Source organism: Girardinichthys multiradiatus, chromosome X (assembly GCF_021462225.1).
Source record: "Girardinichthys multiradiatus isolate DD_20200921_A chromosome X, DD_fGirMul_XY1, whole genome shotgun sequence".
In the NCBI taxonomy this organism is placed as follows: Eukaryota; Metazoa; Chordata; class Actinopteri; order Cyprinodontiformes; family Goodeidae; genus Girardinichthys; species Girardinichthys multiradiatus.
The window spans coordinates 19,399,574-19,417,073 of NC_061817.1; the positions used below are offsets into that span (position 1 = coordinate 19,399,574).

A 17,500-nucleotide genomic window follows, 5' to 3' on the forward strand; every position below is an offset into this window, starting at 1 on the left:
TTGGTCCACTGTGTTTTATCAAGGGCAGGGTCAATGCAGCTAGCTATCAGGAGATTTTGGAGCACTTCATGCTTCCATCTGCTGAAAAGCTTTATGGAAATGAAGATTTCATTTTTCAGCACGACCTGGCACCTGCTCACAGTGCCAAAACCACTGGTAAATGGTTTACTGACCATGGTATCACTGTGCTCAATTGGCCTGCCAACTCTCCTGACCTGAACCCCATAGAGAATCTGTGGGATATTGTGAAGAGAACGTTGAGAGACTCAAGACCCAACACTCTGGATGAGCTAAAGGCCGCTATCGAAGCATCCTGGGCCTCCATAAGACCTCAGCAGTGCCACAGGCTGATTGCCTCCATGCCACGCCGCATTGAAGCAGTCATTTCTGCCAAAGGATTCCCGACCAAGTATTGAGTGCATAACTGTACATGATTATTTGAAGGTTGACGTTTTTTGTATTAAAAACACTTGTCTTTTATTGGTCGGATGAAATATGCTAATATTGTGAGATAGGAATTTTGGGTTTTCATGAGCTGTATGCCAAAATCATCCGTATTAAGACAATAAAAGACCTGAAATATTTCAGTTAGTGTGCAATGAATCTAAAATATATGAATGTTAAATTTTCATCATGACATTATGGAAAATAATGAACTTTATCACAATATGCTAATATTTTGAGAAGGACCTGTAAGTATAGAGGCGATGCGGCCAAGACCACTGAGCTGTGATACAGCTGTTCAGAGTGTTGATCTTGACAGCATAGTGAGCAGGTCAGAGGTCATGTCCCAGATTAGGTTGGAACAAGAGCTGCGCTGAGGTTATTCCCTTCATGACTAACCATTGCTCTGACCCACTCTACAAACTGGCTTGAGTCACGAATCCAGTGTAACAAACGGACTGGAAACTTGAGAGCATGGAGAGTTTCTGTAAATCACTGAGTCACTTACTGGATCCCTAAAACTCTCATCCTATAAAGTGTCTGCTTTGTTTGGAAACCTTTAGAACAGCAGGATACAATTTGTGGGCCCCTTATATTTTATTTGGAAAGACATAATGGATTTAAAAGCTTTATTTAAGGAGCAAGGCAGACATTTTACAGAGAGGATGGGTCAGAAAAAAGTCCGATTATTTTTTGCATCACTTTCAGTGCCTTAAAAATGTCAACATTCCTTGAATGTTTCCACATTTTGTCACAGTGCAACCACTGACAATGTGTTTTAATGGGATTTTATGAGACAGACTGACAGAGCAGTGCATGATTTTCAAGGGGAAGTAAAATGATACATGGGTTTCACAACAAGAAAACGCAGCATTTGTCACATGTTCTCCCACCTGAACTGTGGAGCTCTTCAGTTTCTGCAGTGTTACCTCTTGGCCTCTTCTCTGATCAATTCTCTGTTTGCCTGGAACTGTGCCATATTCTTTCCATGTTCAAATGATGGACTGACCAGGGTCCAGTGAGATGCTCCAAGCTAAGGATATAGCCTTTTAACCTAACCCTACTTCAAGCTTCTCCATAACTTTATCCTTGACCTGTGTGCCATGTTCCTTGGTCTATATGATGCAGTTTGTTCACTATTGTTCTTCAACAAACCTCTGAGGCATTCACAGTTCATTTATATTTATACTGAAAATAAATTATATACAGGTGGACTATTGATTACGTCAGTGTTTTTTCAACCCTAGTCCTCGAGGCATAGTTCCCTGCATGTTTAAGACGTTTCCCTGGTTCAGCACACCTCATTTCAATTAATGGCTGATTAACAGGCTTTTCCTGAACTGCAATGATCCAAATCAGGTGTGTAAGAGTAGACCAACATCTAAAAGCTGCAGGGCAGTGTGCCTCAAGGACCAGGGTTGAAAAACACTGAATTAGGGGACTTCTGAAATAAAGGGCTTGCTTTGGATTTTTTAGATTTTGAAACAAGTGGATTAAACACAAACACAAATCAAACTTTTCAGATTTTGTTTGGTAAAATCATTAAGAAAACCATGTATGCTTTTCCTTGTACTTTTGTAAACTGTTAAAATTAAACTAAAACATATTTAAGTTTGAAGTAGTGAAGTGATAAAACGTGAGGAATCTCAAGGGGTTGAGATACCTTTGCAAGGCACTATAAGTTATCAGCTATAACCTTTACCTGTACCATCATACTTATGCATACAAAGGCAATAGTACAAGGCCAACATAAAGGAAATGACAAATAGAGGAACCCTGTCCTGCATATTTTGTTCATGTAACCATTATTTTGAATCTGAGTGAACAAAGAGCCCAGAAATAAGAAATAATCTTTAAGTGCTTGTATGAAGCACAAAGTCAAACAAATAAGACAACTCATACCCTAAAAGCTTTTTTATGAGACTCATTTAAAACTATCTGCTTATTTTGAACTGTATTTACATTCTCAGACAAGACAAAGGAGGCCTGTAAATAAATCTCTTCTCAACATTGCTGGATTCAGTTTGAAGGAGATCCAAATGCTACGTTCTTGAAAAGATTGTGGGCTGCTGCAAATTATGCTCATGGAGATAAAATCCAAAATTCCCCAGTTCCAGACTTTTCCAACGCTTCTAATAAGGAGAGAAGATGCTGCGATCCCAGCAGATGAACTCCAGCACTGATCAGCAACTCCAAACCATATGGGTTTATGGCTGACAAACATGCATGCTTAAACACTTTCCAGCCCCTGGCAGTCTATCCTTTAATAAAAGGGGGAAGTAGGTGTAGTGGCAGTTGTGTTATTAAAGTCAGAATGTTTGTGTAACAAAGCTGAGTTCCCAGACTCCTGATCCTTCACCTCAATGAAGAAATGTGCACTTTGCCTTGCAGGGTCTAAGCTTGGGTCACATCCATGTAACGTATCTATTATGTTTATTTGTGATTCATTTCATTGTACACTATATAACATACAAACAACTATTGCTAGGCTTCAAAAGAAATGCAAATTTCTGTAACGACAGCCGGATCCCACAGGTTTGTCTCAACTGTCAGAGGAATGTGTTCGGTCTCCCGACTGGTGGTACATAAGAGAGTTGTTGTCTTTCTAGTCTCCTCACAGCTGCCTCTGACACCGAGATGCTCACAAGTAAAGGACTTCTCTGCATTCTTGCAGGTTTCGTGAGCATAATATGAAACTCCAGCATGCATCGATGTACAAGGTGCGCGAGTGCATGCAGGAATGTCATGGAGTGACAAACCAATCCAAAACTCATTTGTATAATTTCTATCTCAACATCTACAATTATGGAAAGCCATTCCACTGCAGAACAACATTCCTCACATAAATGCAGTTGAGGGAATTTTCTATGCTTTGGAAAAATAGACACGCCTGAAGAAATGTCAGTTTATCTGAAACTGTCCATTTTCTAATGTTCTCGTGGCAAATATAAGCCACTTCAAAATGTTTGTTTCATTACAGTTTGTCCGAAATCAAAAAAACATCAATGATATTAATTCCATTTAACCATTTATTTTACCTTTACATTATTTTACAGAAAAAGTAGGATTCTCATTTCTTTATAAATACTACTAATTGAAAGTATAAACAGTGAAAAACCTAACAATTCAATTCAAGATTAAAGAGGAAAAATATATCTCATACAACTGAATTGATGTCTACTCTCTTCTGATGAGCTAAAGCAAAAGAAAATTGAAGACTTCGTTAAAACAAGAATCCTGCAGGGTCCTGAATTTCCAACTGTCCTGAATTTCAAAATTCAATTATTAGAGTGTACAAGGCTTAAATATATCCAGATGTTTTGACAATAACTGTTTAATTACATCTTAAAATTTAATTCATTGCTTCTCCCATTGCCGTTTTAAGTTTTTAGTTCTGGTTGAGAAATTTGGGTGCTATTGTATGTTGTTTAAAAATGACAAGGCTGTGCCTTCAGCCTTTGGGAGAAACAGTTACAAGAATTTTGGTCCTAAAACTGTAGTTTGTAGTTTGATTAAAAAACTCATTCAAGTCTTGAACTGTAATTGAGTTTCTTTAAAAAAGGTCCTGAAAAATCTCAAAGTGAATGTACTGAAGTTTTCAGAAAGGCTGGTGGTACAATTTGCTAACAGAAGTTCTGTCTGGTTGAGCTGCTTTCTTCTTTAAATGTTTTTCTTTATTATTATTTTTGTCCTGGAGGTTTCTGCACCATCCCAGAACTGGATTGTTAATGCAACGTGGATTTGAAAAAGTTACTGAAGGAGAAAATCCACATCAAGAGATGTGAAAAATATTAATTGATTCTCGCAGAGCTTTAATCAAAATTAGACAAACTTTGCGTAGTATACAACGGAAACATTTAATGCAACCACATTCCAGACATTGATCATTCCTGGCTTTGACCCGGTCAGATATGACATCCTTGATGAGCAAAATCATTCTATGATTTGATTTCCATGTCTGCTCATCTACCCAGACTAGGGTAACCGGGGGCTTGTGGGCAAAGTGGGCTCTGCATCATAATATACAGCCAGTAAGTTCAAGGAGGTACCCAATTACCAAATTCAGACTTCCTTTATGGCAAAGTATTTTAGTCACAATAATGGTGGTTTTTATATAAACAAAACTGTTTAGAAGGTCAGAAACACAATTATTCTGAGAAACTGCTGCAACCACAAGATAAATGGTTCATCTTGGCTAAATCACAGACAGAGGTGGTCAGCTGAAGTCAGCAGGACAGCAAAGGGCTTTTCTAAGTAAAAATCTTTGAATCCAAAAACTGTTTCATCCAACATCCCCTGGAAAAGAAGCTAAAATCAAGCATTAGCGACCCAGTATTTGCTAGTCACTCACTGCCAGAGGAGGTTAGTGTCATTAAGCTGGCTCTGGTAATGTTTATCTTAGTAATTGGGTCGAATTATCTTTGTGAAACGGTTGGCTGTCAAAGTATGGATCCATGGGGCCAAGGAGATCAGAAATGTGGCTGACCTCAACAAATGTTAAGACAGACATGTCTCACTGTCAGGAGTGCATTTTACCTCCTAATGTAAATGAATGACCATAAATCTGTAAAAATCTTGTTTGTGATGGGGTGAGGTACGGCTGATCAAAAGAGTTTGCAATTATAATGAAAAGTTGTTTTTTTTAAACATAATGTGGACAACAGGTGATAATCAGGAATGTGTTTATCAATCCAGAATAGATAACTCAATCACAACACGTCTGCTAAACTATGTAATCAGAAAGGTCTCCAGGCCCCGCAGCAAACAACAGTCTGACGTGATGGATGTTCTGCAAGACCATCAGGATGAGTATTTATTGACCGTGACTGACCCACATACAAAACTCAAGAGTGCACTCAGAAACAACAGATCCAGAGGCCCAAAGTACTGGGCATTGATTGTCTACAACCCAAGGTGGATTTTATTTGTTTTAGACGCTGTATATAAGTAAATTTACTGCTTGATTAAACAGTTTAGGAAGATTCTCTGCATCCTCTTGAAGAACAGACGTGTGTATATTGGTAAAGGTAACAATCCGCACATGTCAGCTCATAAGACAGACAGAAGCAAGATGATTTCAGTTTGCTTTAAAGAAAAACTGATTTTAAATCTCCACACAATATAATTTACAGAAGGCATGGGCGAGAATGTTGAGTTTCACATTATAAAATGATAAACACTGCGGTTTTATAGTATTTAAACAAGCATTTAAAGCAAAAACATGCAACATGATCTAATTTATTTTGTATAAAACAGGAAAAGGATTAACGATTGACACTGCTGCTAAATTATCGTAGATTACTATTATTATGCTATTTTAATACAAATCATTTACAAAAACCTATTGTAAAAAAAAACAAAAAACAACTATTTGCTGTTCTCATCTTTATAGAGAAACAAATAACCAGCTAATAATAGTCGAGGGGCTGTCTGCAGTTGGCAGCATGCCCCTCTGTGTTGGCAACGGTAGTTTCAAAAACAGCTTCATTAACAAGAGTGATGGGTGGGCCTCTTTAGTTTCTAGACCATGGCCATCTGTGTTTTTAAATAACTAGACATTTTTTTACAAATGATCAAATTGGTCTTTCTTTTGAGCAAAAGAAGTGTAGAAGCCTTCTTTCAGCCAGCTAAAAAAAAGTGCACAGCAAGAGGTTAGGGAGGGGCTGTGGTATTCTATGCTTCAAACAGGCAATAAGAACACCGATCATTAAATCACTTTGTTTGGAATCTTATTAAAAGGACTTTTTTGATATAACTTCTTTATACCTCAGTGCCATTAACTGACCTATGTCTTCTTGACACTGTTAGCATTGTTAATTTGATGTTAAAGTTGTTTGATTATAGATGTACTTTGTTACAGTACAGTCTGCATCATAGTCATTTAACCTCTTCTCTGCCCCACACCTTCATGACAGATGCAGGTAATGCCAACTACAACCACAATAAAGCTGCAACCATTCATACCTCACTTTATTAAATGTTGTCTTGGTGTAAAAGCGAAACAAGCGTTTATATTTTACAGCTTGTGCCCTCTAGACATAGCATGCAAACTGACAGGTTTTGGAATCAAAACAGTTTATGATTACAGAGTGCAGGTTGCATTCATAAAATGCTTTGCATTACAAATTTATGACACTAACTTCCAGTAAGGCTGCGTTATCCAACTCCGATCACCAACAGTCTTGCTCACAAAGACACAGGAGGTAATAAACTTTTCAGCATCCCATTAAACGCTGGTGAAAGGCCATGGTCTGTTCCTGCCTGGCAATGCTAAGGGGCCACAAAGGAGCTCCTTTCAACAGCCCTCTGTGTGTGTAAATGTGTGTGCACTGAATGCCTCTGAGGCAAAGCAGAGGCTGACGACTATCTGATAAAAGGTGAGGGGTGATCGGGCTTTTCCAAGGGTTTGATTTTATGACAGCAATGCTTGAGCAGTGAGCAACAAAGCCCGGGATGACAGAGAGCCGAGACACAGAAACCGTTGCCGCAACAATGGCAGAGAGATGAGACAGCAGAGCAGAGAAGAAACAATGAATGTGAAGAGAAACTTAATCTGAAAGAGGGTCATCAAAACAACTCTCAGAACAAAACAGATAGAAATCCTTTGATTTTCCTCCACAATTACTAGCAAGTTTTTATTATTAGAAACTATGAAAATGACTTAACCGATCAATACTGGTTATAAGAAAGTCTAATAATTAAAACTGACCATGTTTGCTGTGTACTTTGCAAATATCTACTTTCCAGAGTTTAAAAATTATCAGGACGACAAAAAAACTCAATTATTAAGAGGCAAAATATTTTCATAACGCAGAGAAAAGATTCAACTGACTGAGGAGCTGATTGCTGCACCTACGAATCATGTCTTAAAATTAAAAACCATGTTTCTAAACATGAATACAGAGGCTGAAAAGCAACATTAATAAATCACTTATCACCTTGACTCCAAAACAGATGTCCACTTCAGGGGAAGAAGAAAAACAGACCAAGGAGGAAAAAAAACCGCTGAGTTCCAACAAATTTCTTAGAAACCCCCACACTTACATGCGTGCACACAAGCACTCCCCTGCCGGTATGTAAAGCACTTACCGTGTGTAAATTGTGTGCGGGCAAGTGTGAGAATGACTTGTCCCCTGCTGAAGTGAAGAGCACCAGTGAGAGGCAGATCCCTGCTTGGCCCTCCTACTCAAGTCTGCCATGTGACTCAGCATGAATAGCACCAAGATCCGCCCATTTCCTTCAAACCCCCCCCCCCCCCCACCTCTCTCCAGAGAAAGAAAACAAAATAGATCACAGTGGACAGAGACAAAGAGGTATTATCTGTTTGCCAGGAGCAAAGTTTAGGAAGGAACATGGATTGTATAGGTGTGTCTACACAGCCCTTTAAATAACTTTATTATTAATATATCAGTACCTCATAGCTTTGTGGGACAATGGAAAAATGATAATACCAAGAGATGCTCTGAGAACTCAACTGGTTACTGGAATTTGTCAATTCTTAGCTCAAGCAGTTGGTTCAAAACTGAAAATTAAATCTATTTCTGATCAGTGAAAGTCCGTTAGCAAAATGTTAATGGGCCAGACTATGACCAACACTGGTGTGGGTGTTGTTACTGTGTGGAGACAAATGAAAGCTAGATGTAGTGATGAAATAAGGTCATAGGAAACACAAAAGTCGTGAGAAGATATTTTAAAAGGAACTATTTTTCTAGTTAAGGTAAGGGCCTACCTCAGGGGTGCCGAGGTGTGGTCTGGAGGCCATTGACTGCCCTTGGAATTGGTTTCTTTAGCCAGCCGACCAAAAGTCAAGAGTGGTACAAATTTGGTTTGGCAAATGAAGATGGACATGAATTTCACTAACAAATTAGAATATTCTTAAAATAGGAAATGTACTCGCCTTTAATAACCATGCTTTTTGCATGTATTTAGTATTATATTAAACAGGAACACATATATCCAGCCACTCTTGCTCTAAAGCAGACCTGACTGCAACCATTTATTTAACTTGGCAAAATACAAGAAGTGTTTTTGAACAAAGACCGACCCAAGTCCTGTTCTTTTCACTGAAAATATTGTTTTAATATTGTTTTTTTAAGTACAAGAAAATAGAAAACAAATGACCACAAAAATAAGAGAAATCGTACTTTTTTTTATTGAGGTAAATGTGCGAGATATTTTTATATTTTGGATTTTAAGAATACCTTTCTTGCAAAAACTATACTACTTAGTTTTATTAAATCATTGCAAATTTAGAATAGAGACATCCTTTATTGTCCCTCAGTGGAGACATTCTGCTGTACAGTGACAAACAAATGCAGACTCACACAAAGGTAATAACATAATAAGACAAAACAAGAAATAAAAGGCTGAACATAAGAAAAAACAATGTACAGCTATTAAAAATAGCACAATCAGATATAAAGCAATGTGCAGCCAGTTATTGACTATTCAGAGCAGGAAAACTACAAAAAAATACTTTGAATGTTGTTAATTATATTTCTTACAGAGAAATCGGCACTGGCCAAATCCAGCCAATCAAAGCTTTATAAAAACTGGGCCACAAAACTCTGATCTGGTGCTTTTGTAGTCATAATTCTTAAAATAAGAGTGACTGTTTAACTTTAAAAGTTAAAAAGAATGAAGAAAACAAATATTTAACACTACTTTAATATCTGCTAAATAGCAATGGCTTAGCTTTAAACAAACCAGCCTCTCTTTTTATTTATCTTTAGGTGCATGTTTGTGTAATTAAAAGGTAAGGGAGCCAGCTGTTCTCCTCCAAAGTATAATTATGTTTCCACTTAAGCATCAGTATGATTGTAACTATAGTGCTACACATGCAGAAACACACACATTACTAAAAAACTAGGGAATACTAAGTTAACAAGATTAATTTGTGTTTTCTCTGGGGGAAAAAAAGCTCTTCTAGTCTACAATGAATGTTTAATGTACCTAGTCACCTGCATTAAACGCCAACACAAACACAGGTGGTCATACAGTATGTGCCTGGTAAAAACACCCAGACAAAATATGGAGGAAAAAACCCCAGCTCTTGATGTTTTACAATTTAGAAAAAAAACCTAATTTTTTCCAAAAGTAATGGCTCCCTCCTTGGAAACCCTTCCACTCTCTTTTAGACCGCTCCTCTTTTAAGCTCGACTTCACCTCAACACACACAGATGCTACATTTAACTGGAGACACTAAAACTGTAGATAAAACCTGACAGTTTAACAAGCTGCTCTCTACTTCACGGTTTGAAGAAGAAAAAGAGGGAAATCCTGTTGGATTTTGAAGCTTTGTTTTTATAAATGTTGCTCTGCAGATAATACAGACATGATTAAATGTGCATAATTGCTCAAATATTGCTCCAGTTTATCTAAGAATGTTTTAACATACAGGGTAAAACCAAAGTAAAATCCTTTCTATTTGTTTATTTAGGAGTTTTTCTACTGTTAAGGCAAATTATCATTGTAGATGGGCTTTATTTAATCTTTGTGTATTTGCAAACTCTTCCCGTTCCATGCAACTCATCATATTTCTTTAAGAGAATTCCCTTCAGTTGACCTTTTCAATAAGCCTGTAAAACACTGTTGTCAAAGACACCTCAACTCAGCCCAATCACTGCAGGATTTAACCACAAACTACCAATAGTGACACATGGTACCATGTTACTTGCAGGTTAAAATAATCCTTTTCTAAAATAATTCCCCTCTCTCTTTTTGAGCTTCTCCTTAGAGATGCAGACTTCTGTTTGACCCTGCATGCATGCAGAGTGAGTCATTCATCACTTGTCTAATCCAACAAAACTTGGCACACTTCTTTATTAAAAGACCCTGCTGTTGGGAGCCATTGTGTTTAAAGATCAATGATCCCTGTTTTGAGGAGATGAGGACATACTGTAGTAACAGAAAGCCAGTGTCATGGGTTGATGTTTGTGGACATTTCTGAGCCACGATGTTGTCATGTATTGGCAGGCAGAGCGTAGGACTGCCTGGCAGACCACTAACAGAGTTCATAGCAGCTGCTCAGGACGTTTCACACATGCAGTTTTGTTTTTCTGTGCAAAGAAATCCAGGCAGATCCAGGGTCTGAACCTTGTTTAAATTATCTACAGCCCCTAGCGGAATGACTCACTTTTCACATTTTGTCCCATTATAACCACATTGTATTTTCTATTTTATTTGGAGGTTTTCCCATAGACCAACATAAAATAGTCCATAATAGGAACGTGAAAAGAAAATAGTATGTAGTTTCCTATTTATTTTTATAAATAAACTGTGGCATGTATTTGCATTAAGCCCATCTGAGTCAATTATCCGTAGAACCACATTTCTTTGCAATTACAGCTGGACGTATTTTGGGCTATGTCTTTCCCAGCTTTGCACATCTAGAGACTGAAACCATGGCTCATTCCTCCATGGAAAGGGATTATCTTCCTGATGCTCAGATAAATTGGAAGAAGAGTTTTTAAACATACACTTACAAGTCTAGGCACATAATCTCTCCCTTAGAGTTAGGTCCAGACTTTAGCTGGAATATTCAGTAACATTAACAGGCTTGGATCTAAACCGTTCTGGCTGTATGTTTTGGGTTGTTCTCCTGCTGGAAGATGACCCTTCACCCCAGTCTCGAGACTTTTGCAGGCTTTGAAAGGTTTTCTAACAGGATATTTAACTCCATCTGTTTTCCCCATCAACTGACCAGCTGGCCCATGGCATGATGCTGCCACCACCATGTTTCATGATGAAGATGGGGCAATCAGGGTAATATGCAATGTTAGTTTTCTTCTCACGCCTGATTTCATCTGATCAGACCCACATGTTTTCTGCATCTCGCTCAAAGCTTGTACCAACATGCACTTTTCATGTCTTTACAAGGGCTTTCTTCTTCCATGCGGAGGAGATTTGGGATTTTGCTGTGGATCTTTGCATCTCTTCAACAGAGACCAGGGGCCTCTTGCTTGCTTCTCTGATTGATGCTCTCCTTGGCTAGCCAGGGGACAGCCATATTTAGGTAGGTTTGTACATTTCCTTCCCCTTATTCTTTTGGATAGCCGACCAAAAAGTGCTCCATCAGATTGATATGTTGCTTTAAACCTCTGAACAACTTTCTCTCTGACAAGTTTGGTGTCTTTCTTGGTCTTGAAGATGCTGCTTGCTGAATAATACTCTCTAACAAACTTTCACAGGCCTTCACAGAACAACTGGATTTATACTGGGATTAAATTACATATACATGGACTATTCACTAAAGTGGTTGCTTATGAAGGCAGTTCGATTGACTGAGTTTTATTTCATGGCACACGTTTCAGATTTGTATTCATTTAAACTTTAAAAACCATGTATTATTTTCCAAAGTTTGTGATGGTCTAAAACATAAAATCCCAGAAACTTGTAGTTATGTGAAAAAACATATGGGGAAAAAAGTTCCAGGGGTATGAACACTTTTAAAGAAGCTGTGAATAACGTCATTTAACAAAACGTTTTTGGTTTGCATTGTGCTGTAAGATGTGAGACATATTCTTCCAGTTTAACTACACCATGGTTATCACATGGATGTTTTTTCTGTGGGCTCCATATGTGAATTATGTGGGTGGTGTTGACAGAGATACTAAATATTTCCTTTCTCTGTGTTATTTTACACTTTTCTGCCCTGTCCTAGGGGAATAGCCAAGCCTCCATTCGGGAAATTCACTGAAATTTAAGTGGGCCTGTCTTTCAGTGCATTTGTGTACATAACCTATATCTGTTGTATAGTTACACTGAGTGGACCTTATTTCTGTTTGGGAACAAATATTTTCTCCAAAATTAACCAAATAACCACTTAGCATGATGTTTTAAGATAGCCGATATAGGGCTTGGATTTTGATAAATCTTTAGAAAACAAGCCTGAGTAATTTACCAAAAAGTAGAGGAAACACTATGTCTATATGTGCTGTCATGGGGGAGTCACATGCATCCAGGTCTCTGTGAAAACTGAAATTACTTCCTCAGTTTTTCTAGCAACAGTCAAAATGAGCATCCATCAGTCTATTGAAAACAAATTGTGCAGCTTCACAGCTAAGCCAGGCTTCTGCATGAGTAAAGAGCCAGAAAGCAGATCTTCTGTATGTTTCTGAGTGTAAATGATGTCACAGCTCAACACCCTGCAGGTATCAGGAAAACGACCTGTGTGAGAGCATCCCCTGCTGGTAGCTGGAAGTACTGCATCACTGCTGATAGCTGCACAGGAGGCGATGCAGAACAAATACATAAACAAACCAAACCCTATAATCAAAGCAAGTGGGGGATTAGGTGAACTTCAGCATGATATTGATCTGATACAATCACAAGAACAATATTTGAATTAGTGATAACAGATATGTAATTCATATATGGTTAATCATTTTAAAACTTCTAAGACCTTTGGAAAACACTAGGCGTGGCTGTAAAGCGGCACACATCTCAGTGCAAACAAGCTATGTTGTCACATCTCACGTTTCAACGTTCAACTACAACAGCAGATCTGGTTTCATTAACCAGGAAACAGAAACTCAGGGGAAGTCACATCAGCTGCACAGCAACACTGAGCTCACATATTGACTACGCCAAAACAAATTCCTCGTATGTCCAAAAACGTACTTGGCAATAAAGCTTTTCTGATTCTGATATTGGTCAACATCACAGTCATTCAGGTAAGCGCTCTCATTTTACTCCGGAAATGTATCCTTATTTTAGAAAAAGCAATGATACCCTGAAATACAGTAAGTCTAAAGATATAAATAATACTCAAAGGTGGAATGCATTGTATTATTCTTAACCTACTTTACTAATACAGTGTAGATTAAGCTCTATTTTGTTTGTCTTTAAAAAATGGTGTCTTTTTTATGCAGTAGATTCACAGGCACAACCAAACACCTTTAGGCTTTGAAAGAAGTATTTTTGACAAGCAACTGTTTTTTTTATAAACAGTTATTTTTGGATTCAAGATTACATTAATAAAGAAAAAATAGAAAAATAATTGTTGCAGTATGACAGTACAGTGGACATTTTAATTTGATTAGTTTAAAATGGCACTTGTAATTAGAAATCCATGACTTTCCGTTTCTCAGGAGGATAAATATGAATTTTATTTCCTTTAGCCACTTTCTGCTTGTGTGGTGTAAAAAAAAAAAAAACTAAACTGCATGCTCATTTATGCGAGTAGAGATCACAAAGCTACATCTCTCCATTGAGAATTTCATGAAGACTCAGGGTTTGGTTGTACAAGGGTTTTCTCTTCTATTCAGTCCACGGTGCACACCAAGGCACACACTCATATCCCAGAGAAAGAGAAAAGAGCCCCGATCACTCAGTAGGATGACGTGAAACAAAATAACAATAGTTGGTCATAAAAGAGTGGGTTGAGTCCATGGGTTAGACTTTAGACACCCGTTCTCTCCCTGCTGGTCAGTCTATCTTGTTCTCGCATGAATAGAAGACAATTGTTTTTTCACCGTAACTGGAAACAGGAAAAAAAAGAATCTCACAGAAGTTGCGTTACCTCACGAGGCGACTGTGGCTCAGTAGGAAGAGTAGCTGTCTTGCAATCAGAAGGTTGTGCAATCAGCTTCCTCTTGCCATATGTCGATGTGCCCCTGGGCAAGGCACTTAACCTCAAGTTGCCTACCGATCTGCGTATCGGTGTATGAATGTGTGAGCGTTAGTGAGTGCAATTGGGTGAATGTGGCTCTAGTGTAAAGCGCTTTGAGCGGTCTGTATGACTGGAAATCGCTATATAAGTTCAGTCCATTTACCATTTTACCATAACAACTTCTGGATACCATTTACATGCCAACTGGTTGTTTTGAAGACGTATCAGAAAAGTTAATTTAATTCGATCACAAACGTGAACGCGTGGAGTTTGCTAAACTGTACTGGGAGTTTAACTGGAACCATGTGTCTTGGTCCAATGATGCCGAGCTTTTCAGCAACTTAATCTCCAGGTGGTCTTGGTAACAAAACAAAGCAGGATTATGTGAAAAAAAAAACACCTGATGCCTATTGTTGAGTAGGATGGAGGGTGTTTGATACTGTGGGCATCTAGTCCACTTTAGAAATGGTCAAAGATCCCTAGCTGCCACTAATTGTGCCAGGGGTGATGTTAAAAACAAAATTATGGTAATAAGAATATCCTGTTTTATTATTAGTCAATATTTTGAGAAAAAAGGCCTCTTTTCAGTTGTTAAAATGAGAATATAATTGGAAAGTTTATAGATTAAAACATTTTCTACATGTTTTTACAGGACCATGAAGTTCTCAGGAACAATCCCGAGTCTGAGTGTGGCTCTACTACTTCTCTTGACCTCAGCATCAACAGTGGAAGTGCTCAATACCATCAATGATCTAAAAAAACTCAATTTTGGTACATCTGTTCCCACACACAGTCTTTTGCTCCTACACTGGTTTGCCAATGAAGTCAACATTGACAACAACGATGTTATAAGGCTAACCTTCCAACCCAATCAAGGCGATTACGGCTCACATCACTATGGAAACTATGAAAGGGTGTTGGCTCCATTGCCTCCTGGAAACATATATCGATACTTCACTGTTGGTAATCTCAATGAAGAGACGTCGTCTGACCTCCCATCCTATGTTGTCCATCCACGAAATGGATATGAGGGAAGAAACAGGGACCGGATCATATTTAGGGTCAGGGAGCAGAATGTGGGACGTCAAGCTGGGCATGTAATAGACAGAGTATATATTACACAGCATTTTGAGACATCCGAATATCAAGGGACAAGGTATGATCCAGATCATACATACCAGGTCACTACCAGCCTTCTGAGACAGATTAGGCAATTTTCTGTAGTAGAAAATGACAGGAACACACTGACAAGCCTCAGAGACCAATTTAGAAGCAACGCTGATCATTCTCAACTGAGGGAGATTAGAAACGTGTGGGGTGACCTTGCCTGTCTAGGCCTATTTTTGTTTATTGTAATCAAGGAAAAGTACTCCTCTAACCAGCACCACAACAACAGATTTCAGACTCCAGCGAGAAGAAACACACAACCTGATTTTGTCGTCAGTATCCCAGAGAGCAGACCAACTAGAAACTCTGAGGTGTCCATAAGAATCCCTCAGCATCACAGTGATGATATATTACTTCAGGTAATGACAGGCTGTGGAGGAAATGCCAGAATCGTTTGGAGGAACGTTCCAGGGAGTGATTTCACAGGAGGTGTGATGGTCGCACTTTATCGCAGCGATGAGGATGAGGAAGCATTGACTTATAAGTCTATTGGAAACACAAAATCAGGCACTTATGACACATCAGTACTGCTGAATGAAGGCCTACAGGTCCGGCTTCATGAGGTGTCAAACCTTTGTTGTTTCTGGTCCCGTCTTGGAGAGGAGATATACAGAGGTCCAGAGTTTAAGAATCCTCTGGCAGCAGTCAGTATAAAAGGCTACAAAGCAAGTCTGCAACTCTTCGCAAAGGATGGCAAGGCTTGTGCTCGCTTATATGTGAAAAACTCTTTCACTGATTGGACCTCTAAATTCAAAGATTCATGGGTTGGCTTTTACAGCTCCGCAGATAAAGGTACAAACAACTATGACTGGTGGCAGTGGCAGTGGGCAAGGAAATTTGAACTTAAGGCTGATCTGCAGGACTGTCCGGACAGCACCGTTTTTGAGTATCGCTCTAGTATGACGATTGCTCGAGGAGTTCAAGCAAGATTCATACTGCATGAAGATGTAGAAAAAGCACGCACCCCGTGCTGGATGTGATAAAGACTGCAACAAATGCACTAAAGACAATCCCATTGCACTGAATGTATTATATAATGCTGTAACTTATTTACCCTGCCCTCTGAATCACTTTTTTCCTAAATAATCACTTTCCAAAGGATGTTTTGCAACAGTATAATATCAAATCAAAGGTTTTTGTAAAATGTGAGGACAATCTCTTGCTGATAAAATCTCTATTAGAATGTGTTCTAGAAGAAAAAACAGCATCTTTAAGCTTATTGCAATGGTATTGTATACAGACATTGAACAACATACAGAATGCCGGACTGCAGTCTAGATAAATTGTACTGTTTTCAATAGAAACGTTGAAAATAAAAATAGTCTTAAATTTGTCATATATGGAGCAATTCATTTCTGAAAATACATTTTCTAGAGGAGTCTAGAGACTGTTTTTAGGTAACTTTGACTTAGTTTTAGCACTGCATATCCATGTGGGCACACAATTACAGAAGTGCAATGTGCAGAAGGTCAAGTCACAAGTTGTATATCTGCAATGTTGTGCACAAGAATGGCTTAGTAAGTGTTTTTTATCAGCGACACTTATGACTCGGTTCACGTTACTTTTAAAGTAATGTGAACTGAGTGAGGCTTATTAAGGCAACATTAAACAACATTATAACAGTGAAAAGCTGGTGTAAACAATCTGAGGACTTTTTACTATTATGGAGACAAGGAGTCCAAGTAATGTCAAAAAAGGTGTGGATAGGTTCAAGTATTTAACCTGAATTGTGAAACACATACGTGCACATACTCTCTCCAATTTTACAGCAACTCTCAATACATATACAGTCATATTGAACAAATCAGATTATGCAGCCTGATGAGGCTAATTTCTCAGATTAAAAAGTACCTATTGAAAATAACCTTTATTATTAAGCGCATATTAATCATACTTTCATTAAGCCCACATTTCTATATTAAACAAGTTTTTTTTAATTGGTCAGAAGTAGAATTTTAATCTTTAAGCGCCTGTGGCACCCTTTTCCCACAAATGCCGTAATTAATGCTAATATGATGTCAAAGACATGATAAAAGCAACACAAGATGGGCACGTTTTGTTGCCTGCAATTCCAAAGTCGTCTGGAAGTGATGTGAAAGGGGAACTCTTCGGTCATTCATTGTGTGAGCATCAATGATAAACATAAACTAGGTAAACTAATGATCATATAAACTAGGTAGAAACCAGTTATCATAAAAACAGCATTAATATGGTCAAACGGTGCATAGCTGGTGGTGGCAGCATTTCTACGACAGCATCCGTTAGTCTGTACTACTT

The 17,500-nt window shown here is 38.3% G+C and overlaps 2 protein-coding genes across 11 annotated transcripts in view; one reads left to right on the forward strand and one right to left on the reverse strand.

Annotated features, from left to right (window-relative positions):
* LOC124862407 (septin-9-like) overlaps positions 1-17,500 on the reverse strand; it is a 111,928-nt gene that overhangs the window by 17,972 nt on the left and 76,456 nt on the right. The window contains exon 1 of one of the 10 annotated variants that reach the window (XM_047356305.1): positions 7,534-7,640. The exons of 8 other annotated variants lie outside the window; for them this stretch is intronic. The gene's annotated coding sequence lies outside the window, so the exon portion shown is untranslated. One more of the 10 variants, XM_047356304.1, reaches the window with a different exon arrangement.
* On the forward strand, positions 12,956-16,561 carry LOC124862410. Its single transcript, XM_047356306.1, has 2 exons — positions 12,956-13,118; positions 14,709-16,561. Exon 2 carries the CDS (start codon positions 14,713-14,715, stop codon positions 16,201-16,203), a length of 1,491 nt encoding a protein of 496 aa, XP_047212262.1. The 5' UTR covers positions 12,956-13,118; positions 14,709-14,712; the 3' UTR covers positions 16,204-16,561.